The 15,488-nt window shown below is 41.1% G+C and overlaps 1 protein-coding gene across 1 annotated transcript; it reads left to right on the top strand.

The window, feature by feature from the left end:
* The first annotated feature begins 11,717 nt into the window (after positions 1-11,717).
* On the top strand, positions 11,718-12,836 carry LOC116908039 (C-C chemokine receptor 1-like protein 1). Its single transcript, XM_032911313.1, has one exon. It carries the CDS (start codon positions 11,766-11,768, stop codon positions 12,834-12,836), a length of 1,071 nt encoding a protein of 356 aa, XP_032767204.1. The 5' UTR covers positions 11,718-11,765.
* Positions 12,837-15,488: the final 2,652 nt, after the last annotated feature.

The raw sequence follows: 15,488 nt of genomic DNA, 5'->3' as shown, positions 1-15,488 counted from the left end.
TCTCTGACCTATTTCTGGCCACAGACACACCAGTCCTTGGCACTGCTCCTCCCACCAAACCTGGTCCTGATCTGCTGTTTAGCATTTTCCTCCAAATTGAAACTCTCTTTCCTTGAGAGAGGTTCATAAACTCAGAGAGTAAATAAAACTTACAATCTCAGGAAGCTCTTGAAAGTTAAAAGCTTCACAGGACCCTCCTCAGGCTTATGTGCAAGGTAACAATTTCTGGGAAGAAAATATTGTCTAACTGACCAACCTATTGGCTAATTGTAAAGAAAACTCTAGGAATAGAGTTTTGTGAGTCATCACCCATGCTAAGAGAGGATTTTGATATGTGACTTCCTTTGAGCCATCCATGCTCCTCTAAGTCAGTAAACCAGTAAACTCACTGGTTCTTGAGAGTAGGATGGTAAACAGAATAATTTATTTGGTCGGTCTTCAGTGCCCAATCTGGGTATCAGCTGTTTGCTCACATAAAAAGTCACAGAATATGATTCTATTTGAAAATACCTCTAGAGTTAAGGGTTTGAACCCTACTCAAGTCACTCCCCATCTGCCTGTGCCTCAGGCTCAGCACATTGCCCTGGCTAAACAGGCAAGTGTATAAAAGGTCTAATGTATTCTTTCTTTCTCAGAAGAATGGTTTTGTGCTGGTTAATTTTGTTAACACAACCTAGACATACCTGAGAAGAGAGAATCTTAATGTAAAAAAATCCCAATGCTTCTAAAAGGTTGACTTGAAGGCAAGTCTGTGGAGTATTGTCTTAATGAGGGATGGGCAGGGCCCAACTCACTGTGCACAATGCTACCTCTAGGCAGATTATCGTGTAAGAAAACAGGCGAAGTAAGTCATGGGGAATAAGCTAGTAAGCACCATCCCTTCTTGACTTCTACCTCAATTCCTTCCCTCCTCCTTCTACTGTTTCCTCTACCTTCCCCTCTCCCTTTCTCCCTCCCTCTCCCTCTTCCTTCCCCTCTCCCTCTTCCTTGCCCTCTCCCTCTCCCTCTACCCCTCCCTCTACCTCTACTTCTTCCTCTGTCTCCACTTCACACTTTTCCTCTCTCTCTCTCTCTTTCATACACACATTCAGCTCCATGCTGGGAATTATAGAAAACACATGATAAAGGATTAGAAATGGGAACAGATAGAAAGGAGTTTGCGATATATTTTGGAAAGACATAATGCAGATGACCTAACGTAACAAATATGGCATATTAGCTAGTACAAGGATCAGTGTAGAATCAAGAGTTAAAACTTGGCATGAAGCACCACAAAGTGTTAACTTGAACTGAACCAAGAGGAGAAATTTCTAGAGCACTTCCTTGAGATACTCTCTCCTTCCTCTTTTCAGCATGGGGATTTCTTGGCTGCTTACACATAGAAGGCACTTAATAGATACAGGTTTGACTGAGGCTTTGGGCGAGGAAACAAATACATGCATAGCTCCCATTCACTGAACACCTTTTAAGTGCAAGGCATATGTATTAAACCACATTTAATTTCCCCCAACAACTCTAAGGATCACAGAAATAAACTGAGGATCAAGAAAGTGGTTTTTAAAAGCTGCTCACAGTCATATGGCTAGCATCTCTAAGAACTCTGAGTTAGTTGCAGGCATAGGCAGTGCCTGTAGGAATCCTGTAGAAGTGTACTGAAAACAGTTTAAGACTGGCTTTCTCTAGGAGGGTCAAAAAAGAAAGAATTGAGAGACCAAGAGATAATGGTGTGTGTGTGTGTGCGCACGTACATGCACAGGCACTTGTGTGCAGAGGTCAGATGACGATGTGAGTTTCCTGTTCTTTCACTCTCTGCCTATTTGTTTGAGTCTGGTTTTCTCATTTAACCTGAAGCAAGGTTAACAGCCAGAAATCCTCCTGCTGCAGAGAATCATCCAGGTGCTCTTACACACCAAGTCATTTCCTCAAACCCATTTATTTACTTCCAGTCACCCTGATGCACTTTTTGGCCAATATCAAGTTGTCAACTTAATACCACCAAAGGCTGACAAGGGTACCTCAAGATTTAGATGGTTTGGGTTTTATTTAAACTGCATCCTAAGTGCTTTATATAAGCTATTTTCTTTAATTCATTAATTTATTTTTGTGTGTATTATGAGACTGCATGAGTTTGTGAGGACCACATGCATGCAACAGTTCACAGAAGCTAGAAGAGAGCATGGAACCCTGAAACTAAAGTTACAGGCAGTTGTGAGCTACGTACCATATGGGTGCTGGGAATTAATCCAGGGTCCTCTGCAAGAACAACAGGTGCTCTTAACTGCTGAGCATATCTCCAGCCAGTGGGTTATTTTATTAACAGTCATAGATGAGGAAAATGAGGATCAGAAAAAATATTAATTCTCTTAAAAATATAAAAACTTACTTGCTAACAAAAGTGACAATAATTATATTTTACAAAATGAAAGACTTTTAGTGAACAGAATGGCATTGCTCTCCATTTTTGCAAACTCTATACTGCCTGGCAGAGTAGAAGTCAGCTGACTTCTCACTGCTGCTTCTCTAGTAGATCTCTTATGATGTTGATTTGTCTGAAGTTTATGAAGAAAGCCCAACTTTATATAGATATATAATTGGAATAGGAAGATAATTGGGATCCCTTGCTTTGGTTCTGAGACTTCTCAAGGATCCTTTAAACATATTTTTTTAAAATGTATTTAGATAATAGTTAACTTGGTTCCAGAGTCAAATAGTACAAAATGAATGTCTTTATCTCTCTCTTTTCCAGGTACCAGATTCTACTCATCAAAGACCATAAGTATTAGCAGTGTACTGAATTTTCTTTCAGAGATACCGGAAATACTCCAGGAGGGAACATGCACAGAAACCCACTGAAGAATCCCATTGCACTTGAGCATTCTTCTAGTCTTTTATTCTATTTTGAGTCTGGATATAAGGTTGTATAGTGTTTCAAGTAAAATTAGCCAACACTTACACACTGCCAGCAAACATCCTTTCCTTATAACCTGTAATTTGTAAGCTAAGTCCCTAGAAGCTAGGTGGTGGGAGCGCAAGTCTTTAATTTCAGCACAAGCACAGATCTCTGAGAGTTTAAGTCTAGCCTGATCTACTGAGTAACTTACAGGACAGCCAGGGCTGTTACATAGAGAAACCCTGTCTTGAAAAACAAACAAAAAAGATAAATTCCTATAAATATAATTTTTGTAACAAAATATATACCTACTGCATCATAGATATAATCAAACATCCCCAAGGCATGAAACTTTATTTCCACTTTCACCAGCAAAGGGGAGACACGCCATTCCTTGCATGGCAAGAACATGCATATGTATGCATATGTACATGCGCACACACACACACACACACGCGCGCCTCACTCAGCAGTCAGAACTGACTATGGGACTCTAGTGGCTCCCAGTAAGCCTCAGAATAGGCCCCAGAAGTAGCAATAATAAATTATTAATAAAAACGCATACCTGGCTATACCTGATACCTATTCAGAGTCCATGGCCATCTCCTACCCCCAGATCATCTGACTGACCCCAATGTGTCTTATTAGACCCTGAGCAAATGCATCTTCACAATGTGCTTTTTGACTCCAGCCATCTCTCCTAGGTGTCTCTTGAACTGTGGCAGACTTATATCTCCCTAGACCAGGATACATTCACACAGCAGTGTGTAAACAGGTCCTCAGGGAATCAGGTGAAAGGGCAAACTTCCATTCAGTAGTCTATAGGACAATCCGTGTTTCTGATTGACGCTCTGGTTTTGCCATCAATGAACAGCAGAAGTCTGATGAAGATTCTCAATGTCTAGCATAAATACGAAGCCCTTGATGAGTCTATTAAGACAGCTCCTCCCCCTGAGAGGGGTTGGACCCAGAAGCCCATATGTCCAGCTAACCCCCAGGTGACAATGACACTGTAGAATTACAACATCACCTGGATAAACGCTAGTTCCTGACTTTGTCTGATTCATACTGCCCAGGTCTCGATGGAGGACACACGCACTTCAGAGACATGACATACTTGGAGTAAAGGGAAGCAGACACCAGCTACATCAGGATCCAGGTATATCACAGATAGTTTTCAGGTACGTACACTAGGCTCTGAAGCTTGAGCTTGGGGTACTACAAAAGACTATTTTATCATTTCTCTTCTTTCCTGCCTGCTGCTTACTAGGCTCAGACTACAATGTATTGCTGTTCTGATAAGTAGCCTGAAGCTCAAACCGTTGCTGTTTCATGATTCTCTTCTGTGCCCTTTGTCAGTAGGAGCCATCACACAATGCAGGAAAAAAAGGAAGCTGAGAGCCAGTACTGTGCTCTTCCTATATTCATAAGCTCTCTGATTCTGCCCCCCTGTGTCTGCTTTGTGCATCTTGTTGTGGCTGGAGACTTGAAAGGAGGAACTGGTCCTAGACTCAACACTACTCTGCAGTGGAAACAGCCAGGGCAGATAAAAAATAGCATCCATATGTGTACAGTGGATGGGTGTCTATTATAGTAGAGAAACCTGTAGTGAGCAATGACTATTCATCCATTTTCTTTGTTAGGTAGGTAATTGTAGAGCTCAGTCTGTGCCCTGCCCAAAGTTACTCTGAGAGATTAGAGGCTAGACAGGCAAATGGTTAAGGAAAGGGCTCACAGATAGATAATAAATACAGCAAATTATGGTTTCTTCCTCAGCCTTTTATTTCAATCTAATTCCTTCTCTTCCATTCTGTGCATGATCCTAGCCTATTTCACCCATTCAAGACCACTACCTAACTTTTTTCCTGTCTTGTTAGTTTTTAAAATTCTCTAGTGTAGGGGTTCTCAACCTTCCTAATGCTTCAATCCTTTATTACCATTCTTCATGTTGTGGTGACCCCCAACCATAAAATTATTTTCATTGCTACTTCATAACTGTAAGTTTGCTACTGTTACGAATTGTGATTGAAATATCTGATATGCAAGGTATCTGATATGCAACCTCTGTGTAAGTGGTCATTTGACTTCCAAAGGAGTTGCAATCCACAGGTTAAGAATTGCTACTCCAGTGGATTAATCCTATGGGTTTATACACCTATACTTACACTCACCTAGGGAATTTCCTTCCAGTGATTATTTGCTCACAGTGACTGTTCAGGCTTCCTCATGTCTGCCAGTGAATGAGAGAAAAAGTCATATGGCTGCCCCAAGTGAAACTTATCTGAATACGGCAAGGTGGAACGACTATAGAGGGAATCTGAGTCTCAGCTGGAGCAGCATAGCTGCTTACAGCCAAACCTCTAACTTGGGATTTTTTTTTTTTTTTTCATAATTCTTTTTTTTTTTTTTTTTTTTTTTTTTTTTGGTTCTTTTTTCGAGCTGGGGACCTAACCCAGGGCCTTGCGCTTCCTAGGCAAGCGCTCTACCACTGAGCTAAATCCCCAACCCCTTCTAACTTGGGATTTTTAATCATTTAAATGTGCCTCTTGACAGAATAATCGTGTGAGCTACAGTTATAAGTAGGAGACCATTCCAGCCTCTCACAACTCATGTTCATTGGAGAACAGTAAACAAGTAATTAAGTTATATTTGTGTATGCTAGGTAGTAATAAGTAAAGCAAGGGGCCACAAATTCTATTTTACAAAAGACATTTAAAGACTACCTTACTGAGAAGACAGCATATCCTTAGAAATGAAGGAAGTGAGCACAGGCTCGAGGACTATGCCTGGGGCGCACAAGGCTTCAAGATAAGACATTAAACAGGAACTACTAACAGAAATTCAGCTCCAGAAAGAACAGAGACAAGGGAAGTGAACAAAAATAAGGACAACTCTTTCAAGTAACTATTGTAAAGAAGAGTGGGGAAATGCAGATGGAAGCAGCATCAAGAGAGCATTTCTTTTTTTGATGTTTGCTTGCTTGCTTAAAACAGAAGTAAGAATATATGTGTGTGTGCTAGTAAGAACAACCCATTAGGGCACTATAAAAACTAATAAAGACAAAAAAAAAAACCTATTACGCTGTGGTCATGAATGGGTGAGACATGAAATGAGCAGGAATTAGACTGGAATATATAGGATTAATCTATGAAACAAAACTGAAGATAAGAGTTGACCAGAGCTTCCAGGGACTAAGCCACTACCCAAAGACTATACATGGACTGACCCTGGGCTCCAACCTCATAGGTAGCAATGAATAGCCTAGTAAGAGCACCAGGGGAAGGGGAAGCACTTGGTCCTGCTAAGACTGAACACCCAGTGAACATGATGGTTGGGGGGAGGGCGGTAATGGGGGAGGATGGGAGGAACACCCATACAGAAGGGAGGGGAGGGTTAGGGGGGGGGATGTTGGCCTGGAAACCAGGAAAGGGAATAACAATCGAAATGTAAATAAGAAATGCTCAAGTTAATAAAGAAGAAAAAAAAAAGAGTTGAATGATACAGTAAAGAGGAACCAGTAGCAAAGAAACTGGAAGTTTAGATCCTATTTTCTCAGTGAAATAGGAAGCAAGATTGTCAGAGTTGATACTGAATTAAGGAAAAAACAGAAATTCTAAATAATGACCTGTAGACATAAATGTAGCTGATAGATATTAAATGTAGCTTTTAAATGCACCCATTAAATATGGCTCATCCTGAGAGTGACACCAGTCCATATATGGTTGTATGCTTTTCCCCAGTCATATTCAACTTCATTGGTGCAGGGAGATGGACTTTGCTCATTGAACATGACAAGATCATAAAAAGGTAAAGCAGTCGAGAATGTAGGAGATGAGTTTATTGTCTGCTCACGTGCTTTACTGTCTGCTCATGGGTTTTATTGTCTGCTCATGAGTTTTATTGTATCCGCTCATTGTTTTGAGGATGATGGATTAGAAAGACATATGGAAGAAGAAAGTTTGTAGAAATATTGAACATCAGTGGCATTCAGGTCCCACTGGGGCCAAAGGATTTTGGCATCAGGGTACTACAATATATGGATGGTGAAGGGAGTGGTGGTCAAGGGCTAGGAATCTTAGAACAGAGATTATGAAATGCTGCAGATATTGGAAATAGAAAGATCCAGGAGCTAATTGTAGCTGGACTTTTGGCTACATTCTTGTGTTCTTCTTCCTATCTCCATATACCACTCCTATTCCTTTCAACAGCCCCCACATCAATGGGTTAAAGAGAAAAGAGGTTAGAGAGGAAACGGAAAAACCATATCGTTAGACTACTTCCTGCTGATTGGCATGTCAAGTTCTTTGGGGCAAATTTGATCTTCATCTTTAGGATATCTCCAAGCATCAATCTAAGAAACAGCAAAAACCAGCAACAGGGGTAGGGGTGGCAGTGGCAGCAGCAGAGGGAGAGCAATAACTGCCACTTCAGAGGGCATTGATATACCCTCTGAAGAGACTTCAGAATTCCAAATGTAAGCTATCTTCAACTGGCAAAATCACACTGCTGCTAGAGCAAAAGGCAAATAAGTTAGCTGCTGTGAAGTAGCCCCATATCCCACACCTGGAATTTAAAAAAAAATCCCATAATACTTCTGTGTTTTTAAGGATACTAAAAATTCTCACTCCAACTAATCATGGGGATGGTTGCATAAAGGGAGTTTAAGGAATTCCTTAGCTGGGACCCTAAAATAAGCATGAGCATTGGTTAAACAATGGTCTTAAAACAACTCATTCTTGTACAGCCCTTTACATGGTAACTCTGTAACTCTTTATTGGGTGTGGCTGGCTTTGCTAGCGTCTCTGCTATTAGAAGACAGAAGAAGTGATAGTGACATGTGAGAATGGACCTTCAGAGAATCTTAAACTAGCCTGAGGGCACCATGTAAAAAGACCCTAAATGGGCTGACTCAACATTCTCAAAGAGGTAAGATGAGGCACCACATACATAGCATAACACAGAAAGGATCTCTCACAAAGTAGGAAATTGAACTAGAGACCAAAAATCTTTTTTGCCAATGGAGGGATGCGAGTTATAAGCATTTTAGGTGGCCTAGGATCCCCACCCATGTTGAATTTGTCAACTTAAACCAGGGAGGCTGAGAGGCCTATAGCTTCAGGTACCCCTGCTCCCCCTGCTCATGATCAGTCTGGATCAGTGAGCCAGAAGGGAGTCCTTGCTAGACCTTGTCTCAGATCAACAGGGTAAAGAAGAAACTACAAATTTGCCATATTTATTATCTATCTGTAAGCCCTTTCCTTTCCTAATTGCATATCAAGGATTTGTCTAGCTTCTAGTCCAGTAGAGTAACTTAGGACAGAACACAGCCTGAGCTGTACAATTACCTACGTAAGTAGGCATTGCTGTTTACATGTTTCTCTCCCATCTAACATACAGTGTGTGTGTGTGTGTGTGTGTGTGTGTGTGTGTGGTGTGCGTGCGCGCACCATAGTAAAACTAAGGAGTAAGCATGTGCACACATACATGGAAGATTGGGCCTATACTACCCTTGTGAAATATCATGGATGGTTCTTGATATGAGTTCGAAAAATTAATACTACCCAAGCTAAAATCCAAGGGTCAAGGTCTTCTGACCCTGTCTGGATAAAGAGTACATGGATTTCTGAAGCAAAGTCTCAGAGAAAGTACATATTTGTCATACCCACATATAGGCATGCCTTAGAAGTCCGTGGAGGCTATATCAGATTTTTAAAGAGATAGAGGTTTTCACAGACTGTATGTTTTGCTCTTTCAGTTCCACTATAGGAGGCATCAGAGGTCTGGGTTATTCAGTCAGGAAGGATGGATAGTGAAATGCTAAAAAGTGCACAAAGCTGGCCTCTCCCTAAAATGGAGAACCATGGTTGGTAATGTTTGTTGATTTCTATGTTGCTCAGTTACAAGTTGAACACATGTTGTGTGGAGAGGGAACAGATGCACACAACTGACTCTTATGAGCCACAATAAGCATCTGGCTTCACCCTGGGCCTGGGGACTTCTCATCCTCTCTTCCAGACGCTTCGTAAATGAGCAGGATACTGGGCACTAGGAGAGTCCAGGCTCTAGGGATCTACATGACCACTGTGCAAGGCACCTGGGGCAGACTTCTACAAGAAACAATTCACAGGCATGTGAGGGTCAATGACAAAATGGGCCTTCAGTTTCTCCTCCAACCACAGCCCAGGTCATGTCTCCTTAGCAGCAGTGTGCCCTGGAACTGCTGTAATCTGACAACTTAGGGAGAACAGATAGAGCTGAATTCTCTCAGTAGGCAGGTAACTGTTGAACACGGCACCTGACAGTGCTGAACTCAACCTGCTTCACCTGGGCTACAGTGCCCCAAGAACTGGGCTCCTGAGGACATTTTGCTCCACATGACACTGCTCCCCAACTTTTGCTGACTCTGCACTAGAGCTGTCAGCTATCTAGAAATCTTGATTACCAAGCTGAACGTCTGCCCTCTTCATCTCTAGCATGAGCAGCAGCAGGAAGCAGGAATCTCTGCCTCAATCATTCCTGACTGCCACCCAAGTTTCCCCAGTGAGAGCTGACAGGGAAGAATGGGGCAGGAACCACAGGAACAGAGCCAATAGGAAATGAAGGGACTCCTCTTGACACTTCAGCAGGCTAGTTCCCCCTTTCCCATGTGTCTTAATGTTCAAAGACCACTGCTCCAGAACAGACTTTGTAATCTGTAAAGAGCCCAGAAGGGAGAGCAGTAGAAGCCCAGGGTGATCTCAGGGTTGATGGAGCAGGTGCAGCATAATTAACTGAGAAGTATTTGGGTCAAATACTAAAACTCTGGTCAATAACAACATACTGAAATTTTTACTTCATTTCACATTTTTAAGGTTTTATTTCTCACGTGCCACTTCTGCATATTTAAAGGATACAGGGGACAATTCAGTATGTGTGCAGTGTGTAATGAGAGCCAGAGAAATGGGAAGTCAACTCTGGATACCTCAAAAATCTGTCTTAGATGTTTTAAAATATTCAAGTATGAGTTATCAACCATAGTCACCTTGCTGTGCTATTGAGTATGAGAAGAGTTCTACTGTCCAGTTTCAGCCCTGTCCTGTTTACTGTCCTCTCTCCTTCCAAACTCTGTTCACCCTTCTTCCAAACTCTCCTCTTCCAAGACTCTGTAACCACTGCTTGACTCTAATTCTGTGAGACAAGCTTTCTAGAGATTTCATAGCAGGATTCACATGGAAGAACTGTCATTGACAATCAAGAAAATCACTTCCTGTTACCTGTGAAGAAAACCAGTAAGGATAGAAGGAATACAGACACTGCAGTCAGAACATCTGCTAATGGCAGGCGTTAGAGCAGGACCACTGCATGACAGCCGGGTCCCTGATAGTCACTGTCTGGGGGTAGAGGGATACTTTTCACATAGCATCTTTGCACGGTAAGCAATCATTAATCCTCACCATTCCAGATGAGGAGGTTATGCTCAAAGAAACAGATTGATTCATCTAAGGTCACACATCTAGTATGTTACAACCAAGTCCATATTTCTCTTTTTGAGGGATTCTTCATAAATCTAACTGGAAAGAATTTGTGGACAAACATACATGATGTGGAAGAAGTCCTATAGTGGCCAGCTATCTATTGGTTCCTTTGTTTATCTCAAGGGAATCATGATTTTAAATAACAATAGCAGCAGCAGCAGCAGCAACAACAACAACAACAACAACAACTCAGAGCCTATTTCAGCAGAGTCCTAGTTTCCATCCAGCTCCTGTGTGCTGTCACCTGTTGGATTAAGTATCTCTTCCTCCATGAGCCCATTTTCCATTTCTGTCCTCAGGTCATGTCTTTCTCCTAGCTATCTCACAGTGTTCACTAGGGCTGCTGAGTTAACTGTAAATCTACCTCTGCCATATAAAGGCCATATAATAGGGATCAGTCTAAGCCAAACGACCAACCTGGTACCCTGAGTCTTAACCTGTAAAATAATGGATCATCCTACTAGGAATTCACTGTCTCAGCTGTGTCAAAAGGGATGATTTCTTCATTGCACAACATTCATGGCCCTGTCTATTAAATTACAGTGGTAGTCTCATTTTTTTAGGCAACAATAATAAAAGGAAAGAAAGGAAGGAAGGAAAGAAGGAAGGAAGGGAGGGAGGAAGGAAGGAAGGAAGGAAGGAAGGAAGGAAGGAAGGAAAGAAAGAAGGAAGGAAACCTTTTCAAGTGGTGACAAGGCCATTTGCCCTCTACCTAAGAACATTTATTGGTTGAAATCCACGAGGTCGTTAGGTTTATTACTCTTTGCCAAGACTGTCCCTCTTTCTAGAACCTTTGTGGAGACACCTGGAGCAGACCCAGCACTCTGATTAGAGGTTGGAAAGTTCAACAGTTGCAGGGCTGGGTTTGAGCATCCTGTTTTGTTGCAAACCTCATTCTCACTGTCCTGTGTCCTGGAGCACACACAGTTCCCAACACTCTGCACCTCTGAGACATCACCAATAAAATGAGAATAGAGTATATTCTCAAGAGGTTTTAAATACTAAGTTTAATGTCTAAAGCCCTTGGGCAGGGGGTAGATCACTTAAGATTCTAGTTTGCAGAGGGCTGTGAAGTCCCCTTTTGTGTTCTCCTTATACACAGGTGAAGTAACCAAGTAAATTATTTATACACTTTTTTTCTGTGACTCTATTAAATTACTGGTTTAATGTGGGTAGAAAGGATGTGAGCACTCCTTTTCACCATTTCAACTTCAAGGTTTGGTAAACTCTAGGCACTAGTAAATAGTTCAGTTGGTTGAAGAAATGTAAGCATTTCCTTGTCTTTGTTTTCCAGAGGCCTACGTGTTTAATAGCAAAGAAAATATAAAGGTCATTGTCTGTGACCTGTAGAAGAGTTTACAATGGAGACTCCAGCTGTCACCGAGCCCTCCTACAACACAGTTGCCAAGAATGACTTCTTTTCTGGATTCGTATGTTTCAGCATAAATGTGCGGGCATTTGGAATCACAGTGCTGACTCCGCTGTACTCCCTGGTGTTTGTCATTGGTGTGATAGGCAATGTCCTGGTGGTTCTGGTGCTCATACAACGCAAGAGGCTTCGAAACATGACCAGCATCTACCTGTTCAACCTGGCTGTCTCTGATCTGGTCTTTCTCTTCACACTACCTTTCTGGGTTGACTATATCGTAAAAGGAGACTGGGTGTTTGGTAATGCCATGTGTAAGTTTCTCGCTGGATTTTATTACCTGGGCTTGTATAGTGACATGTTTTTCATCACCCTGCTTACGATTGATAGGTACCTAGCTGTTGTCCATGCTGTGTTTGCTCTGAGGGCCCGGACTGTCACTTTTGGCATCATCAGCAGCATCATTACCTGGGTCCTAGCTACCTTGGTTTCTATTCCTTGTCTGTATTTTTTCAAAACTCAGTTGGAGTTCACTTACCAAACCTGCAGAGCAGTTTTGCCCAAGAAGAGCCTGATACAGTTTTTGAGGTTTCAGGCTCTCACAATGAACATCCTTGGGCTAATTTTGCCTCTGTTGGCCATGATCATCTGCTATACAAGGATCATCAATGTTCTACACAGAAGACCCAATAAGAAGAAGGCCAAAGTCATGCGTCTGATTTTTGTTATTACACTTCTCTTCTTCCTCCTCTTGACCCCCTATTATTTGGCTGCCTTTGTTTCTGCTTTTGAAGACGTCCTATTCACCCCCGGGTGTGTGAGAAGCCAACAGGTGGACCTGGCCTTGATGATAACTGAGGCACTTGCCTACACCCACTGCTGTGTCAACCCAGTCATTTATGTCTTTGTGGGTGAACGGTTCCGGAAGTACCTCCGGCAGCTGTTTTGGAGGCGTACAGCTGTATCCCTGCCAAAATGGCTGCCCTTCCGCTCGGTAGACCGAGTACAGAGGTCCAGTTCCACGTCTCCATCCACAGGGGAAATTGAGGTCTCTGCTGACTTATAATTCAGACTCCTGGATGCCAACAAAGACCAAGAAGAGAGTGAAAAGACAGTGTGCTTCTCTAAGACAGATACGAACTGAGAATTCATTTTCTTGTAAAACAGAGGAACCTTGCAGGTAGTTTAGATAGAATGTTTGCCATGATCTTCTTCCTGTCGGAAAGGGTATGTATGAACAAATTGAGACATTCCAGAGACTGGGACAGTAGGTTCCAGGGGAGAAGGGCTCAGACCCAATAAGAGGTAGGGTTTGTGCCCAATAGCATTGGCAAACAAAGTGAACCCCACTCCCAGTGATTATGGAACCAGTTGAGTACACAATTGTGTGTACTCTGAACCTGAAAGTCAACGGCAGTTCACAGATGCCTTCTCTACCACACCCACACTGCAGGACTTGAACTCTTAAAAACCTGGAACTCTAGATCAAAGTAGTTGAGACCTATTGAGGCACTGCGTTCCATTTGAGTAGGAAAGTCTTTAGAAAGAATTTATATTTGTTAAAACCAAAGATTTCTGGCAAGTAAATAGAGAAGAATATTTACCTTCCCTGCTTGTAGTCTTCTCCCTAAAGAATCAGGCCTCTAAGTATATAATATAATATAATATAATATAATATAATATAATATAATATAATATTGTACACTACATATTTTATATTATATTTATTATATTACATTAACCTCCACCTCACCTTTCTAATCCTGCAAGTTCTATGTATCTAATCTGGAGTAATACTTTTCAGTGCTTTGTCTTATATTAACAGCAGGGTCAATATGTGCTGTGTGAAATGCACTCTGGAATAATTTTATCATGCTCGACTATGGAACTTGGTTTACTTGGTACTCCCATTTTCAGTGGCTGCCATCTGCTTACCTTGGGAGACTTTTCTGGGTTTGATAACTCCATTTACTAATTTTTATATCATGCTGGAAAGAGATAGACTTGTGTTTTGTAGTGCTTTATTCCTCACAATGACTTCTTTCCCTGTAATACCTACATTTTCACTTGTCTTACTCTATGCTGAATAGAAATCCTTAATTTTGGTGTAATAAATTTCATCAACTCCATATTTTGCTTCTGTTTTTTAAATATTGTTTGAAGGTTTCATGGGCCCATCTTGTCTAATTTGTCCAATATTTTCTTCCATTGCTGCAATATTTCACTTTTTTAGATCTTTAATCTGACAAGTAACTGCAACAATTTGCTCAATTTTACAGACATTAATTATTCCAATCTTTGAAATATAGATGATAGTGGCATTTGCCTGATGAGATTGTCATGAAGAATAACTGACAGAACACACAAAGTGCTGATGTGAATGTCTGCCACATAGTATCATGTAAAATAAATGTATTTAGTTATAATGTTTAAGTCATAGAATATGTGAAGATGAAGCAAAAACCAGAAAGATGACTCTGATAATTAAAGCTTCAGAAATACCAACCAGAAAAATTAATTCTTATTTCTTCATAATGAGAAGGCAATGTCAGCAAGGGCATTAAGAAGCCATAACGTAGACCGATTTTGCTTTCTTTCCTGTCAAGTTTCTATGTAGCACAAAGATTTGGTCTTTACAGCTCTGTGTACTCTAAAAATTGGTCAATATTTATTTCTAGTTTTTTCACTTCCCATTCTCACTTTCTAGAGTAAGAGCTTCCTGTCTAAAAAGAGCTGGTAGACAGTTGCTTTGTGCTGCATCTGGATACTACTTTCCTAAAAACATTGCTCAGAATACTCCCCATCCCCTTCTATATCTCCATAATGGGGAACCCATCAAGCAACACCTTAGCTAGAGTGACACACTGGCTGTCTTTCCCTCTTGGAGTAGTTTGGCCCCTCCATTCCCTTGGGTAAATAGTGACTTTATCATTTACTGTGACAGAACACCCACCCTCAAACAGAAACTTAAAGAAGGAAGGGTTCATTTGGCTCATAGTTTGAAGTCATATGATAAGTGTGTGAGGTGACTATGGGCTAAGAGTCATGAAAATCTCACAAACAATATGTTAAAACTCAAATGTGCCCTGAGTTCCTTGTAATTTGTATGTAGTGAGAATTTATTTGATGGCCTTTTTATTTCTATGTTTTTATCTTATCAGCCTATAAACCTGTACCTTAGAAACCCATCTTAGGATTTTATTTACTAAAGAAAAGTTCCTGAGCCGGTGAGATGGTTCTGTGCGTAAAAGCACTTGCTACATAAAACTGAGTTGGAGTTCAGAACTCATGGTTGAAGGACAGGACAAACTCCTGGATGTTGTCCTTGCACATGCTGTGACAGTGCACACAACACCCACACAGACAAATAACGTAAACACACAATAATAATAATTTTTTAAAAATTTATAAGGAGAAAGTTTCTTAGATAAGAATAAGTATAGTGAAACATTTTTGCTTAATCTTTTATAATCCCTGAACAATGTAACTCGAAAAGCTACCCAAAACCCTATATATAGCTATAGTTAAGATATTTTGTGGGACTGAGAGTACTTGCCTAGTATGCACAAAGCCTTCACTTTGATCCCTAGGGCCACATAAACATGACATGGTGTTACATGCCTATAATCCCAGCACTGAGGAGGCAAAGTCATGAAGATAAGGAGTTCAAAATCAGCATGAGCTATGTGAGAACATGTCTCAAAAAGTAATATGTCTG

This window comes from Rattus rattus, chromosome 8, assembly GCF_011064425.1.
Source record: "Rattus rattus isolate New Zealand chromosome 8, Rrattus_CSIRO_v1, whole genome shotgun sequence".
NCBI classification, from domain to species: Eukaryota; Metazoa; Chordata; class Mammalia; order Rodentia; family Muridae; genus Rattus; species Rattus rattus.
The sequence above is the reverse complement of the archived record's forward strand: the minus strand, read 5'-3'. Positions and strand labels throughout refer to the sequence as shown.